The 17,648-nt window shown below is 45.0% G+C and overlaps 1 protein-coding gene across 2 annotated transcripts; it reads left to right on the top strand.

The window, feature by feature from the left end:
* The first annotated feature begins 662 nt into the window (after positions 1–662).
* On the top strand, positions 663–16,679 carry LOC117055916 (HIG1 domain family member 1A, mitochondrial-like). Of its 2 annotated transcripts, none has more exons than XM_033165860.1 (4): positions 663–747; positions 5,393–5,500; positions 7,493–7,627; positions 15,257–16,679. In XM_033165860.1, the coding sequence occupies exons 2-4, from the start codon at positions 5,398–5,400 to the stop codon at positions 15,310–15,312; spliced, it is 294 nt and encodes a 97-aa protein (XP_033021751.1). In that variant the 5' UTR covers positions 663–747; positions 5,393–5,397; the 3' UTR covers positions 15,313–16,679. The 2 variants fall into 2 exon arrangements, with proteins under 2 accessions (XP_033021751.1, XP_033021752.1); XM_033165861.1 differs by lacking the exon at positions 663–747 and adding an exon at positions 3,576–3,587.
* The last annotated feature ends 969 nt before the right edge of the window (positions 16,680–17,648 follow it).

The raw sequence follows: 17,648 nt of genomic DNA, 5'->3' as shown, positions 1-17,648 counted from the left end.
GCAATATTGTCCTCTGGGCAGCCCAGGACCTCCAGACATTTATTACATTTCTATACCGCCCTAATTTATCCGACAGTCACATAAAAATACAGAATGCATAACAAGCAAACCCAAATTGCTAATAACCCCCTGCCACAAACTCCATCATTTTAAGATCTGGGAGCGGTTCGCGCCAGCAAAATACAAAACGAGAACACAAAATACATGATAAAATGAAAACAAATTTAATAAACAAAACAAACAAACAACAACAACAACCCTGCGAGGTAGATTAGAATGAGAGAGAGAATGCATGCAACCAGCTCAAGGTGTTCATGGCTGACGCTGGGTTTGAAAACCTGGCTTCCCAGGCCCTAGTCAGCTACGCTAACCATTGCACTGCACTGCCCCTCAAGGGAGGGAGGGGGGAGTGGAGAGGGAGCCCCTCCCTTTGCCCTTCACTCGCCTTCCATTGAGAAACCGGCGCCGGCCTCGCGCGACCGCCCTCCTTCCTCGTGATTGGCCACGAGGTACGGTGATTGACACTTAAACCCCTTCACCCCTCCCCCAAGAGGGAGAGGAAAAGGAACACCCGAGTCACGCGCACCAATAGGGAACTTGGGGCGGCGCGGCGCTTTCTGGGAGTTGTGGTCTTCCCGCGCCTTGTGCAGAGTCCAGGGCCGGAAGGGGCGGGGCGAAGGGGAAGGCAGGCGCGTGAGCAGCAGTCGGGCTCAGCAGAAAGCCGGTTCGGAGGCGGCCGTGACGCACGTGAGTTGCCGGGTCTCCTTCGGGGTCAGAGAGGCTGCTGAAGTGGGGGGGGGTGCTCAGCAGGGGGTTTTCTTTTCGGGGAGGGGCCTGTTTTTAGGAGGCCTTTATTTGGGGGTGGGGGAGCCTGCTTGAAAAAGAAAAGAAAAAGAAAACAGGTTTTAATTTGACTTACTGGGTGAAACTTTATTTTTGCAGAGTTTCCTTTGGCTGAATCAAAAATTTAAAAAAAAAAATTCCTTCCAGTAGCACCTTAGTGACCAACTAAGTTTGTTATTGTTACAGGTAGGTAGCCGTGTTGGTCTGTCATAGTCAAAACAAAATAAAATAAAAAATTCCTTCCTTAGAGACCAACTAAGTTTGTTATTGGTATGAGCTCTCACTATATATAAGGGCAGGGGTCAGCAAACTTTTTCAGCAGGGGGGCCGGTCCACTGTCCCTCAGATCTTGTGGGGGGCCGGACTATATATATTTGTTTAAAAAAAAAAATGAACGAATTCCTATGCCCCACAAATAACCCAGAGATGCATATTAAATAAAAGCACATTCTACTCATGTAAAAACACCAGGCTGGCCCCACAAATAACCCAGGGATGCATTTTAAATAAAAGGACACATTCTGCTCATGTAAAAACATGCTGATTCCCGGACTCTCTGCGGGCCGGATTGAGAAGGCAATTGGGCCACATCCGGCCCCTGGGCCTTAGTTTGGGGGCCCCTGTATAAGGGTCTGTTGACTTCTGTTTCAGTGTATCTGAAGAAGTGTGCATGCATGCACACGAAAGCTCATACCAAGAACAAACTTAGTCGGCCTCTAAGGTGCTACTGGAAGGAATTTTTTTTTATTTTGTTTCAACTATGGCAGACCAACACGGCTACCTTACCTGTAACTTTTCTTCGCCTGTTCTGCCTTGCCTTCTCTCCCCCACCCCCTCCGCAGGAGCTTCGTGCAGGTGGTTTAGCTTCCCCGTTTAGCTTCCCGCGAAACGACCCTGCGAGGTAGGCCAGGAGGCTCAGAGAGAGGCCAAGGTCACCCTTTGAGCATCAAGGCCAGGCAGGGAGTTGAACCCATGATCCCCCCCCAGTCCAGCCCTTTAACCACCACCACATGCTGGAGTTCTGGAGTTGCTGCTGAGAAAGGGGTGGGGAGGCCCCAGAAAGTGTCTCTGAAATTTTAGGTTTCTGGGGGCTGGTGTTGATAGCCACCCATCGTGGAGCAGCGCTTTGTAAAGTCTCGTTTATCCTCCCCCCCCTCTGGACCCTTCCTAAAATGCCAAGCACCCAGTGATATAATTGTGACTTCAAGACAATTCAGGCAAAAAACATCCCATTTTAACTAGGCTTTTAACAATCCATGTCCTTTTAGAGCGGGTGGAATGTTTCAATGTATTTCCCCCCCTTAGTTTAAGTACATGTTTTTTAAAAGTTGTTTTGTGAGTTGCTGTGGCAAAAAGGGCGACCAAAACTTTTAATTAATACTAATAATTTTATATACAATAAGCAATAGCTTTGGTGTCTAGAAATTCTTTCTGGCATCTTGGATCTTCTTATTTCCGAAACCGCTCATTGTTTCCTCTTACAGGAGGTTGAATGAAGAACTGCTTGAGACATTCTAGCCTGGGGAGTAATCTCCCCACCACCACCATCTACAAATTCTTAGTTGAGGGGTACTTTAAAGGGTAGATTCTTAAGGATCTTGTCTGAGACGTATACTCCACGCACACAAAATAAAGGACTCCTTCCTTAAAATGACTCTCATTCCCCCAAGCTCTTCATGCTCCACCTTTTTTAGGGGCAGTAGAAAGGAAGGAATTGGGAAAAGAAGTTGTGTGAAGTGCTGGGGGAGGAAACGGGAGTGACTGGAGTTGCTAAGGTCTCTGCAACTGTAAAATGAGTGTAGGCACCCGGTTTTGGGAGTAGCTGGCAAGTTGCAGAGAGGAGACTTGGGGTGTGTGTATAGCCAGGAAAGGAGGCATTTCAGTGATGATGCAATTGGAGACACGCACATCCGGAAGGGAGCATGCAGTGAAGTTCTGATGCAACTGGAGCAAAGGTTATTGGGGTGGGGGGGCAGGTGACACAAACAGGATGGACTGCTGAAACAGCTGAGGGCCATGGGAACTTTGTGTCCTCGGCAGAAGTAGTGGGGGAAACCCTGTGTGTAGCAACACTTCAATCTCCCAGGACATTCTATAAAAGATCTCAAAGTAGCTGTATTAATACAAAGGAATTTCAGAAATAGACTGGAAAGAGAAGTGGCTGAATTGCAACTAATCACCAAACTTAAAACCATGGAGAAACCTGGTCTGAACAAAGACATTGGATTCTTATCTCATTATACATGACAAAGCTATCTTCACACCTATCTGCTGATCACCCATTCCCACCACCCTTCTGAGTAATACCCCTCCCCACTCTCTCACTATACCGTGTTTCTCCTAAAATAAGACACCGTCTTATATGTTTTTTCGCTCAACAAAACACAGTATGGCTTATTTTCAGGGGATGTCTTATTTTAACCGTGTCACTTCGGTACGCTGCATAGCCACGCCTCTCCAGGCTGTTTTAATGGGAGGTACCACGTCACTATGGCTTATTTTCGGGGTATGGCTTATTTTGGGGGAACGGCTTATATTTCGCAAATGCATAGAAATCCTGCTATGGCTTATTTTATGGCTATGTCTTATTTTAGGAGAAACAGTGTATATAAGGGTCTGGTGACTTCCGTCTCAGTGTATCTGAAGAAGTGTGCATGCACACGAAAGCTCATACCAAGAACAAACTTAGTTGGTCTCTAAGGTGGTTTTGTTTTAGCTTATTTAAAGTTGGTGTAAGACTTCTGGTAAAGGGAGACTTTTTCCCTGAATGAAAGCTGGTGGTGTGACTGATTGATACCCCCCCAAAGGCAGACTCCCTCTTAAGGAGTGAATCCTTAACCTGCCTTTAATTCCGCTGTCTCTGTTGGGAGTAACAGAATGCTTGAGTTACACCAGGGGCAAAAAAAAAACAACCAGTGGATATTTCTTGCTTCCCTTCCCCCCCAACCCTGCAGGTTGTGGGGGTCAAGCTCAGAGCAAAACGTTCTGCAGAGACACAGTAGGCAGCTATATACGCAGATACTTTTGAATATATTCAAGGGCAAGCAGTTGGAGCTATGCAAGCTTTCTTGGTATGAGAGGACAGACTGAGATAAGGTGGCCTAGTATGCGATAAGGTAGCCATTTATTTAAAATAGCAACAGATTTGGCTCTTCTATGATAACTAGGGAAGGGTCTGGAAGAATCGGGCAGCTGGAAGTACGGATCCAGTGTTGTATGACCTGATGGGGAAGGGGGATGGGCTCTGCAAGTAACCTACCTTCCAAACTTTTCCCCATAGTCCAGGGATATAACTCTCCCAGTGTATTGGGAGAGGAGTGGTTAAATCAGGCATAGGCAAACTTGGCCCTTCAGCTGTTTTGGGACTACAACACCCATCATCCCTAGCTAACAGGACCAGTGGTCAGGGATGATGGGCGTTGTAGTCCCAAAACAGCTGGAGGGTCGAGTTTGCCTATGCGTGGGTTAAATTAATTTCCCTTTATAGTGGGTCTGGGGAACTGAAGACCCGGGTGAGGCCCTCCAGGCCACTCCCATCCAGCCCTCAGCCCTCCTGGTGCGAAAGGGGGTTGGGCTAGATGACCCTTACGGTTCCTTCCAGCTCTGCGATTCTGTGACCACCTTCAGTGTTTTTGCCTTGTTTTGCCTTGTTGGACTGTGTATTTAAACCATAACATTTATTGGATGGTTAGTATTGATACTTAACCTGTGAGATCACCTTACCGCATACATATGCTTCGATCTGCGAGATTGGCACTCTTAATAGGTGTCACATAATCCTTGTTTCATTTGTAAGAAAGGGATCATTTAGTATGGCAGCACTCACGCTTTGAAACTCCTTGCCTGTTGATGCCAGGCAGGTGCCTTTACTGTATTATTTGTGGTGCCTTCTATAAACCATTTTTGTTTGGACAGATGTAGCCAGATTTGTAGAATACTGATGAGTGTTTTTTGCTTATGGCCAATTCTACTGTTTTAAAAATGTTTTGAATACAGTAGTTGTTTTTATATATAATTGTTTTACTCCTCTTGTAAACCATTTGAGGGGTTTTTTGTTTGTTTGTTTACTCTCAAGCGGGACATGTTATTAAATAATAAAGTAAAAATATATATATATATTCGTGGATACAGTCAAACCTCGGCTGTCAAATGTAATCCGTTCCGGAAGCCCATTCAGCTTCCAAAATGTTCGACAACTGAGGCGTGGCTTCTGATTGGTTGCAGGAGCTTCCTGCAGTCAAGCTGAAGCCATGTCAGATGTTCGGCTTTCAAAAAACATTCGAAAACGGGAACACTTACTTCTGAGTTTTTGGCATTCGGGAGCCGAAACGTTCCAAAACAGATGCATTTGGGAGCTGAGGTTTGACTGTATATCTTTGATATTTGAACCATAGTGTTACGTGTTTATTTGTAATTTATTATAGCAAATTCAAAAGTCGATATCCTCTTAAAGAATAAATTTGGACTTTTGAGTTAGGGCATGAATCAGTTGTTGTTGTTGTTGTTGTTGTTGTTGTTTTTAATTGTGTGTTCACTTTTCTCCTTGAAGTTATCATGGCATCCAATTCAGAAAGTCCTCTCCCTACCTATGAGACAGAAGACAGCCAAACCTCAAAACTCATAAGAAAATCCCGGGAGTCTCCATTTGTCCCAGTTGGTAAGCCCCTCTGACGCTTGCAGTTCACCCTCTTTTTGAGATACACAATTGCCCTCTTTAGTGTTTTGGTTGGGAATATAGGAGGTACAGTCCTAAATGTCTACAGGGCAAAAAGTCAATGCATACTGATGTATATAACTCTCTCCTAAAGCTATAAATTTAATATGATTTAGTGGTCCGGTTTGTACAATTGTCGGGGAGTCACTTGATTTAAATTGGCCCTTTTTCTTGATTTTCAAATTGCTTTGGTACAAGCCCACACAACCCTGGTCATTGATGCCTTAAAAATTGGGGACTGACACTGCGTCTAGAAATGGCTGGCATTCGTCTGTCTCAGGAGACAGTGGAAGACTGTGCCTTCAGAGGTGAAGTCAAACTGTTGGAGAGTTTACAGTGCCTGCTGTGGCTGTAGGGACCGATATGGGAGAGACATGTTTTGCTGCAGCTGGGGTGGGTGAAGGTGTCCGGTTTTTCTGCTGCAGATTCACCACAGCCCTCCTCCAAGTGATTATCCCTCCTGTGGTCACTGCTGTAGATACACAACCTAACTGATTATGGAGCATTGGTAAAGTCTTTTCAGGCCAGATCTGACTCTATACCCTTCTTAATACCAAGGCACACTTTTCATGGATCTAGTTAGTCTCTAATGAGGAGTACAGAGTCAAGTTTCACTGGTGCCCTTAAACTTTGGCCAGAATCCAAAGAACCATCTAATTCCGTCAGTGGGAGTAGAGTGGGATGGGCTTTAGGCTTGATTTTTTTTTCAGACGGCAGTCCTTGGTGTTGCATCCTTGTGGAGGAACCTTTAACATTTTCTGACTGGTGGACCAGATCCTTATCTCCCCACCCCTGTTGGGACAAATTGGCAGGGCCTCATACTTGTCACTCACAATGCTATGCTGTCTCGCGATGCTGCATTTTGAAGCCCATATACTGGGACTTCAGAGCGCGTCGTGGGGTTGTTTGAAAGCCCTTTTGCAAAGTGTGCCACGCTGCTTTTGAAGCTCCAGAAACCGGTTTCTCTACGGTAGGAGGAAATGGTTTCAACTGAAATGGCTCCTAAAATAAACACACGCCCTCCATTTTAACAACAGTTTTGTGCTCCCATGTTCCTCTTGATCTAGCCAAGGAACAATCAGATCTCATTGTAAGCTCCTGATCATTCCTTTAAAGCCACATCAGTTCTTGCCCCACACCTAATGTGAAGCCTGCTTGTTCCAGGAAGGGGAAGTCACATGGGGCATCAAGTGTGGGGTTGCCATGCTTTGGGTTAGTAAATAAGCTTTATTGTACTAGCCAAAGACCATGGGAAAACCATACAAACACTATCAGAGAAGTATCTATATTACTATATAACTGTATATAAAAAACAGCCACTGCCTGAACCATGAAAATCATAAAATGCAGGTGGATGCGTAGATTGGGGACTCCACACGGCATACAATATTTTCCTATTTAGACCTCTGAATCTCCCTTGCAGCTTACTGCAGTTTTGTCCAGGTTCTTCTTCCTGACCTTTCTTGCCACCAGCACAAAGCGGGCCACATAATTTATTATTTGTACCCCGCCCATCCGGCTGGGTCACCCCAGCCACCCTGGGCGGCTTCCAACAAATATTAAAATACATTAAAATATCACAGATTAAAAACTTCGTCACTGATCGGCCAGAGAACCCTCTCCACTGGGGAGAGACACCTTTCCAAGACAAGGAAGGGATTTAAAAAGCATCTCTGTATATAGTGGGCAATGTGATAAAGATACTTTGGGGAAATGGCCTTTTGAAACTGGAAGGCATTTCAGAAGCAGTTCGTGACACAGATGTTCAGTGCAGACAACTTCCATGAACCTGAGCAAGTTTTTGGATACCAAGCACTGCTAGCTGTCGTCATTCCGGCCACTTTAATCAAGAGTTCTGTTGAGGGTGCTGCACTGGCATACAAGAAATACAGCATTTACAGGGCGCTGTTGACTCTTCCTTCCCCTTTTCTCCAGGCATTGCAGGTTTTGCAGCCGTGGTGGCCTATGGGCTCTACAAGCTGAAGCACAGAGGGGACACCAAAATGTCTGTTCATCTGATTCATATGCGTGTGGGAGCACAGGGCTTCGTTGTCGGGGCCATGACCTGCGGTACGTACCAAAACTGGAAACTCTTTTGTGTCTTTTCCAGATACGCAGAAAGTCGTCTTTCCCTGCAAACCTTTCAGTTTGCCAGTTTACCTGAGTGGCTTGATTTGGGCCGGTCCTGGTTTGTGCACTCTGTTTTCTGTGATCCCAAAGGAAGCCACAAGAGTCCTTATTATCAGGTGGTGGATCACTCAGGTCCCTGATCACGATTTTTGTGCTTCCATGAGTTCCTCTCCCCCCTAGTATGGAAGTGGATCTCTTACTGCTTTGTGTGCAGCCTAAGCAGCTGTTTTACAGGGACACGATGGAGAGCTCTGAAGGATCTAAGGATCTAAGAATCCTTCAGTTCCTAAATCTTAAATCTGCCTCCATTGGCCAGCACAACAAACATCCCCCCTTAATTGCATAGTTAGGCAGAGTCTATGTCAGGGGTCGGCAAACTTACCAGGCCTCGGGCCGGTTCCTCCAGCGCTGATCGCCGGGCGGGGGAGTGCGCGCCCATATGTGCGTGCACACACATGAGCACACGCTATTTCCGGTGCACTTCCGGGTCAGCAGAGCACTGGAAATAGTTTGTGCACGTGCGCACGGGCCTCAGACACAAGCTATTTCCGGTGCTCGGCCGACCCAGAAGTGGGAAGCCGCACCGTGCCGGTAAGAGCGGGCGGCGGGGGTCGCCACCAGCCGGATAATTGAGTCCCTTGGGCCGTATCCAGCCCACGGGCCTTAGTTTGGGGACGTCTGGTCTATGTATATGTCTTGATAGATAGATGAGGTGCCTAAACAAGAAACAGCTAAACTGATCCCTGGCAGATATCTTAACACACACCCTGTTGATTTACTCTACAAGAAGATGTGGGTCTCACATAGTGAGAACATGTAATGGAACACACTATGTTAAATCTTGACTTCCTTGGTCGGGTGGCATAGGCCTGCTAGGTTGTGAGGTCCACTGTTTTGTGGAGAAGAGGACTGTTGAAGGCTACTTGCCTTCAGTTACTGAAAACCACAGGAGGAGAGAGGGCTCTTGGGCTGCAATCCTGCTTGCAGGTTTCCCACAGGCATCACAGCTTGACCTCTGTGAGAGCAGGGTGCCGGACTAGATTGGCCGTTGATCCAGCAGACTCTTCTCATGTTTGGGATGGGTCCTCTAACACAGTGTTTTTCAACCACTGTTCCGCAGCACACTAGTGTGTCGCGAGATGTTGCCTGGTGTGCCGTGGGAAAAATTGAAAAATTCATGAGAATTACTTTATATATAGTCAATAGTGCCTACACATAGTTAAATTTTTTAACATTTTCTAATGGTGGTGTGCCTCATGATTTTTTTCATGAAACAAGTGTGCCTTTGCCCAAAAAAGGTTGAAAAACACTGCTCTAACAAGGATGGAGCTGCCTTCCTTTCCAGCAAAAGAAAGACAGCTTTGAGCTTGTTTTCTCCTGCTCCGGAGGGTAGGACTCGAACCGAAGGCTTCAAGTTACAAGAAAGGAGATCTAGACTTAAGCATCAGGGGGAAAAAACTTTTTGACAGTAAGAGCTGGTCGACAGTGGAACGGTCTCCCTCTGGAGGTTGTGGACTCTCCTTCCTTGCAGGTTTTTAAGCAGAGGTTGGATGGTCACCTGTCATGGATGCTTTAGCTGAGATTCCTGCATCATGCTCCCTTCCAACTCTTACGATTCTATGAATCATAGAATCATAGAGTTGGAAGAGACCCCAAGGGCCATCCAGTCCAACCCCCTGCCAAGCAGGAAACACCATCTAAGCATTCCTGACAGGTGGCTGTCAAGCCTTCGCTTAAAGACCTCCAAAGAAGGAGACTCCACCACACTCCTTGGCAACAAATTCCACTGTCAAACAGCTCTCACTGTCAGGAAGTTCTTCCTAATGTTTAGGTGGAATCTTCTTTCTTGTAGTTTGAATCCATTGCTCCGTATCTGCTTCTCTGGAGCAGCAGAAAACAACCTTTCACCCTCCTCTGTATGACATCCTTTTCTATATTTTGTGGGATGTAAGCACAGAGCAGCCAAACACAACACTCCTAGAGAGGACATGAAGGTAACTCAGTCCTCCAGGCTTAACTTCCTGTTTACCTGGACTGAGTTACAGGAACCAGAAGTAGGTGTGGTCTTACCTGGGAACAACATCCCAAAGATCACTCTCCATTTTGCCTCATCCTTTGAAGAAGCAGCATGCTCTCTCTCAGCCTGCAGCTGAGAGAAGCAGAGGTGAAGCCTGTTCCCTCATGGAAGCAGCTTCACTGCATGTAAATACATTTATCTAAGTTTATCTGCCTCCTTGAAGCATGTACTGTAACTCTTGGATGTCTGTAAGTAAACTCCTTTTAAATCTAATAATCAGTGCTGTCTTGTATCTTTACTTTTAAGAGGGAACAAGGGGAATATACCAGGAATATAGCTGGCTTAAGCAAGCCTATGCAAACGTTTTCTGCTGTGTTTTAAAAGGGAATGTAAACTCTGCTAAGTTTGGAGCTTGCTCACACAAGCTGGGATTGAGATATATAAATAATATATACTCATCCACACTCCTAAACATTCCCACAAAGGGTTATTGGGCCCAGAATTGCATATTTTTGTGTATTTTTGAAGGATTGCATTGGATTGTGTTTTTGAGTTGAGTTGGATTTTTTTTTTTAAAGTACTTCCTGGTGAGCACATGTTTCTTTGTCTTTGTTCTTTGTGCTGAAAAGGGATTAACCCCCTCCCCTCCCTCAGAGTTTACAGTACTCAGAGGCAGTGAAGATTTATTTGAGGTTTTTGTATTTTTGAGCATTTTTGAGGTTTTGATTTTTGGAATTTTTGACAAATTTTTGGATTTTTGAAATTTTTTCAACTTTTTGAATTTTAAGATGGCTAGTGTAGCTTTTGTTAGTGAAGCAAGGCCAAACTATATGCTGCTGAACGACCATAATTTTGTGCACTGGAAGCAACGCTTAATGGTATATCTGAGTGCAAGGAACGTTCTGCAGGCTATAAAAGATGAAAAGCCTACAGGAGATAAAGAAGAAGATTTAGCCAAAATTGAAGCCTGGGAAAGGAAGAATAGCGAAGCCAAGCACATAATTTTAAGTGCACTTCGCGATGAGCATCTATCCTTAATAAACATTGAGGATGATGCATCCCAGATTTTAAAAGACATTGAGCGGATTTATGGAGCATCTACACAGAACTCCTACAGGCATTTGCTAGATAAATTGCTCAAGTTAAAGATGAACTCCAGAGAGCAGTTCACAGAGCATGTTAAGAGTTTTTCAGAGATTGTGCAAAGAATTGCTCTCACTCCTGAAGCTCTTAATGAAGTGACTAAGGTGACTTTCTTGCTAGCATCGCTAGGACCAGCATTTTCTTCATTTAGAAGCCTAATGGATCACACAAAAGATCTGACTTTTAATGAATTAATCAGCCACTTAAGAGAGGAATGCAGAGAAAGCTTGGATTCTCAAGAACGCAACTCTAGGAGAAGTGACTGTAATTATGCTTCTAAAGCAAAGAATTCCCAGACCTTTCAGCAAAAGGCAGAAAGGAAGGAAAGATTTAAGTGCTCCATGCTGTTACAAGAGAGGAGTTTAGCTGTCCAGAATTATGAAAATGTGCATAATACGTGGATTTTAGATTCTGGAGCGAGCTCCCATTACTGTTTTTTAAAAGAATATTTTAATGAATTAAATGATCAAGAATCTGAGATCGAAATAGCTGATGGCCGCATTTTGAAGTCGGAAGGTGCAGGTTCTGTGCATTTGGAATTCAATGTAGATAATGAGTCTTTTAGAACCAGAGTGTCTGATGTTCAGTATGTGCCAGAATTGAACTGCAATTTACTCAGTGTGTCCGCTTTGGACAAGAAAGGCTTCAAGATCACATTTGAGAATGGACAATGTAGTGTAACCAAAGATGGTGAAGTGTATGCTGAAGCCAGACTAACAAATGGGGTTTATGAGCTTAATGTTTCAGAAAAGCAGTCTGCAAAAGTCGCCCATTCCAGCCAGAAGGATGAAGCAGATTTAACGCTGTGGCACCGAAGATTGGGACACAGAGACAGAAACGTCATTCTGGATCTACAAAAGAAGGATCTTGTAAGAGGTTTGCAGGTAAAAGGGAGCAACAACCAGGCTCCAACAAAATGCATAAGTTGTATAACTGAAAAGGCTGTAAAACCTTCTTTTCCACGTTGTGCAGAGCAAAGAAGTACTAAAGTTTTGGACATTGTGCATTCAGATCTATGTGGACCAATCAATGTTCCATCACTTGGAAACAACAAATATATATTGATATTTCTTGATGATTTTTCGAGATATTGTGTTGCATATTTCATCAGAGAGAAATGTGAGACAGTAGAAATGTTCAGAGACTACATTGCCATGGTCAAGAACAAGTTCCAGAGAGCTCCAGGTGTGTTGATGAGTGACAATGGAGGTGAGTACTGCTCACGTGAAATGCAAGATCTCATGTCCAAGGAAGGTATCATACATGTAACCACAGTCGCATATACCCCACAACAGAATTCGATAGCCGAAAGGAAATTCAGATCCATTATGGAAATGACAAGATGCATGCTAAAGGAAGCATCCTTGCCCCAAAGACTATGGGGAAATGCAGCCCATACAGCCGTTTATCTCCAGAATAGATTGCCCACCAAGGGGGCAGAGCGCACACCATTTGAACTTTGGCATGGAAGAACGCCTAATTTGTCACACATACGTGTGTTTGGTAGTCTGTGTTACTATCACGTGCCCAAGGAACACAGACACAAGCTAGACTCCAGAGCACAGGCAGGTATCCTGGTTGGGTACGCCTCTGGAGGAAAAGGATACAGAGTGATGGACTTACGAACTGGTAAGGTCAGCGCACAACATGCAATCTATTTTGATGAGCATGCAAAGGTTGACACAAGGAAGACTGTCATTGACTGTTCCAAGGAGTCAGAATGGACTCAAGAACTTATACACTTTCCTTCTGTAACCCCACAAAGTACTAATCTGCCTTCTAGTGTCATAGCGCCCCCTACAGGTGATGCACCAGAAGACGCAGAGGACCAGAATCCTGGCGGCTCCAGAGACGAAGAGGATCCAGAAGGGGACATGCCAGCGTTGGAGGATGATGAAGAAGCTGATGCGGTTCAGGAACCAGAACCAGAGGTCAGACGCTCATCCAGAACCAACAGAGGTGTTCCACCGGTAAGGTTGTCCTACCTTGCAGGGTCGGCGTCACCACAGGAACCTTCCACATGGGAAGAGATTCAGCGGATGCCAACTGCAGAAGCTAGTCTCTGGAAGAAGGCCGCGCAGGAGGAGATGGATGCACTGCATCAAAACAAGACTTGGACCCTCACAGAACTACCTCCGGGTAAGAAAGCCATTGGCTGCAAGTGGGTTTTCAAGGTTAAGAAGGGGTCAGAAGGGGAAGTGCAACACTACAAAGCAAGGCTAGTAGCACAAGGATTTTCGCAGAAATATGGTGAAGATTATGATGAAACGTTTGCACCAACTGTAAGATACAGTAGCGTAAGAATGCTTTTGAGCATAGCAGCCTCTAAGCAAATGGACGTGCGTCACATCGATATTTCGACTGCGTTTTTGCATGGCGAGATTACAGAACAGATTTATATGAAACAGCCTAAGGGTTTTATAAAACCGAATGAGGCTCATCTAGTCTGCAAATTAGAAAAAGGACTTTATGGATTAAGGCAGGCTGCTAGAGCTTGGAATCAGAAATTGCACAGTATGCTGGTGCAACTTGGATACAAGCAAGGAAACGCTGACAAGTGCTTGTACAGTAAGTCAAGTAATGGACAATTTTCTTATATATTGGCTTTCGTTGATGACTTGATTATCGCAACATCTAATAACAGAGACTATGTGCAAATTGTGAAACACCTCAGCAAAGAGGTGGGAGTCAAAGAACTAGGAGACGTCAAGTACTACCTAGGAATCCAAGTGGAAAGAGAAGAAGACGGATCATTTCTTCTCAGCCAGCGGCAGAAAATAAATGAACTGATTGAATGCATGCAGTTGCAAGATGCAAACACAGTTGCAACGCCCATGGCCACAGACTTCCTGAAGAATCAGCAGGATTCGAAGCTGTTGCCAGATAACAGTGAATATAGGTCGGTAATTGGTAAACTTTTGTATTTAGTTACCACATGTAGACCTGACATAGCCAATGCAGTGGGGATTCTTAGCAGGAAAGTGAGTTCTCCCACTGAGCATGATTGGGCTGGTGTGAAGAGGGTGGTGCGTTATCTGAAGGGTACGGTGAACTGTAAATTAAGGTTGCCAGCTGTCAGTGACCCTAAGTTGGTGGGGTACACTGATGCAGATTGGGCTGGGGATAATGCTGATTATAAATCAACAAGTGGTCATGTTTTTATGTTTGGGGATGGACCTGTTGTGTGGGGCAGTTATAAACAGAACTGTGTAGCATTATCTTCCACAGAAGCTGAATATATTTCTGCATCGGAAGCGTGCCGAGAGATTGCCTGGCTCGATGAACTCATCAAGGACTTTGGTTTGGTGAGAAAGCAAGCTGTCAGTTTGCTGGAGGACAATCAGAGTTGCATAAAACTGACTCAGAGTGAAAAGTTCCTTGCCAGGACAAAACATATAGGTGTGAGGTACCATTATATACGTCAGGCAGTCCAGGATGGACTTGTGGAACTGTCGTACTGCTGCACCAATGAGATGGCTGCGGACATCCTGACGAAGCCCCTCCCAAGAGAGAGTTTCCAGAATCTGCGTGTCAAGCTGGGACTCTGGGTGGTTGAATAAAGTTGTATATGTTTGTATGTTGTGTTCGTCTGAGAAGGGGTTTGTGGGATGTAAGCACAGAGCAGCCAAACACAACACTCCTAGAGAGGACATGAAGGTAACTCAGTCCTCCAGGCTTAACTTCCTGTTTACCTGGACTGAGTTACAGGAACCAGAAGTAGGTGTGGTCTTACCTGGGAACAACATCCCAAAGATCACTCTCCATTTTGCCTCATCCTTTGAAGAAGCAGCATGCTCTCTCTCAGCCTGCAGCTGAGAGAAGCAGAGGTGAAGCCTGTTCCCTCATGGAAGCAGCTTCACTGCATGTAAATACATTTATCTAAGTTTATCTGCCTCCTTGAAGCATGTACTGTAACTCTTGGATGTCTGTAAGTAAACTCCTTTTAAATCTAATAATCAGTGCTGTCTTGTATCTTTACTTTTAAGAGGGAACAAGGGGAATATACCAGGAATATAGCTGGCTTAAGCAAGCCTATGCAAACGTTTTCTGCTGTGTTTTAAAAGGGAATGTAAACTCTGCTAAGTTTGGAGCTTGCTCACACAAGCTGGGATTGAGATATATAAATAATATATACTCATCCACACTCCTAAACATTCCCACATATTTGAACATGGCTATCATATCACCCCTTAACCTTCTCTTCTCCAGGCTAAACATACCCAGCTCCCTAAGACATTCTTCATAAGGCATCGTTTCCAGGCCTTTGACCATTTTGGTTGCCCTCCTCTTCTGGACACGTTCCAGCTTGTCAGTATCCTTCTTGAACTGTGGTGCCCAGAACTGGACACAGTATTCCTATGAACTCTTAACCCTCATTTCTAACATACCTTTTTCTTTTCTTCTTCCAGGTGTCCTTTATTCCATGTATCAAGAATACTGGGCCAAGGCCAAGCCCAAGCCCTAGGAAGCCATCAGTTGAAACCTGTGTGTGCTGGTGTTCTTATGTACAGTACTCTATAGCGATAGACCTCACATGGAAATGGCTCTGCAGTGATAAACAAGCACAAGGGAGTGGCTCTGTAACTCTGTCCACATCGCGCACGGTGTTAACCTCTACGCTGCCAGTGTTGCTCTGCATTAAGTTGTCAGTGACTTCAAACCTGTTCTTCTCTCTGGCTTGAGTGACGCCATAAAACTTCTTTTTAAATAGCATGCAACCCTTTTTTGCTATGCATCCCTGGCACTTAGGCACTTTGTGGCTTAGAGGTCCAGAATTTCCTCTTCAGAAGTTGTTCCTTTACTTTGCGGAATAATCAAGCGAGAAAATAAATTGGCAGAGGGGTACCGGTGTTTAGCAGGACACAAAATCTAACTCACCCCGAATTCTTTAAACTCCCTTAGAACAAATGTTGTGGACAAGTAACTCTTTGCCATAGATTAAATTATTTGCTATCTTTTATTTATTACACAATATTAAATTCTAAAATGCACTTCTTTTCACCGGAGGGCATTGTAGTTTCTTGAATTCTTTTTTTTAAAATAATAATAATAATTGCACACATTGTATTGCATATATTTTAGAGAGGCTTCTGTACAGCTTGTTTGAACAGGGTGGGGTCCCCATATGGAAAACCCTCGTAGGGAAATAACGGGGCCAAATCAAAAACAAACCATGGTTCTCAACATTGGATGGAAAACGTGGAATGCTGAAACCTTGGCAGAGAAACAAGATCTCCTGGGCAGGGGATTAATACATTTGGTTGTGCCCCCCCCCAGTAGCCAGCCAAAATTTTGTTGTTGCCACCAAAACTGATCCCCCTGAGCAGGTGAGGTCCTGGTTGTCACATCACCCCAAACCTCAATGTTGAAGCCAGCCCCCTGTCTTCCTCGCCAGCTCAAAGCTGCAGGCAGAGACGACGCCAAGAAAACTCAATATGCAGAGCCTTGAACTGGCTCAGAAGGCAGGAAAATGTCTCGCTGCTTCCTGAGCATCTCTGTGGCTCAGCATGAAGTTGGGGAGATTGCTTGCCCTTCAAGATTTTTTTAAATGTATTTGTTTGCGGCCAAGTGATGCTGATTATATCCCCCCAAAAAAACTTGCTAAACTCTGTTGTCATCCTGTTTCTCACAACTAATAGATAGGACTTAACAGCTGTGGCTGAAATGGAATTTCGGGTCTGTAAAATTCTGTTTTCTGCCAGGCTACCTGCATTCCTTGATTTTATCATGGTGGTCTGAGTGATGTTAAATAATGCAGTGTAAATCTAATTCAGTGACTCTGGTTTTATTAAATATATGTACATGAGAACAATTGTACTCTGTCACAAACCACATCTGTGTCGTCTATTATTTTGTCTTCTGTGTGGTTCTGTGGTTAGCATAAGCATAGTTGCCTGACCTTGTGAGCAGCAGGAGAAAATAAAAGCGGAACTTGGGGGGGGGGGCAGAATTATGGAATGCATGAGGGGCATCAAACTCTGTTGCTAGAACAGGAGGGTAGGTTTTGATAAAGCAGGAGGTCTGTTTACTTTATTAAAACATGTGCATCGAGGATTCCTGAGCCAGCTAGCAACAAAACAATTACCGGTACATAAAATCTCAATCTTGAGTTTTCCATGAGAATTGCATTTCCCGTAGTTGGTGTTTGCATAGATAAACTAAGACTGATTGCTATTAGTATTAATTGTAAAGCACATACAGAAAAAGGCAGATTAACTTCCCCCAAATGTTTGGAACTTTGCTTACATGAAGGGTTTGTCTCGGTCACCCCACAAGTGGGGCAAGTAATTCTCTGCCAAAGTGTCATGTTTAGGGCCATAGATGCTAGATCTGGGGACCAATTTGCTATTGTTATTCCATCCCACCGTTTCCTCCAAGGAGCTCAACAGGGAGGCCAGCTTGGGCCCCACGCTGTGGGTGCCCAGTGCGTGGGTGCCATGACATGATGACATCACAACATGGTCACATCATGACAGTGTGGTGCAAGCCCTGTGGCAGTGACTAGACTGGGGCCCGTGCCTCCGATGTGGGGCCTCAGAGATACAGGCCCTGGCCCAGTCAACGCTGTGGTGCCAGAGGTAAGGTGGCAGACACAGACATTTTGTAAACCTTCTTAGAGGTGGGGCACTGGTTTCTGGCACGGGTGGAGGAGTGGGATGGGGAAGGGGAGGAGAAGAGAAAAGAGTCAGAGCAGGTGGGCAGGATGGTGGCAGTGGAAAGTGGCTGTGGCAACAGCTCTTGCAGCTGGCAAGGCTGGGGACCCACCGCAAAAAAATTGTGGGACACAAGGCCCCAGGGAGT

The sequence above is a fragment of the Lacerta agilis genome, chromosome 12, assembly GCF_009819535.1.
Source record: "Lacerta agilis isolate rLacAgi1 chromosome 12, rLacAgi1.pri, whole genome shotgun sequence".
Taxonomy (NCBI): domain Eukaryota; kingdom Metazoa; phylum Chordata; class Lepidosauria; order Squamata; family Lacertidae; genus Lacerta; species Lacerta agilis.
This window is presented reverse-complemented; position numbering and strand designations above follow the sequence as displayed.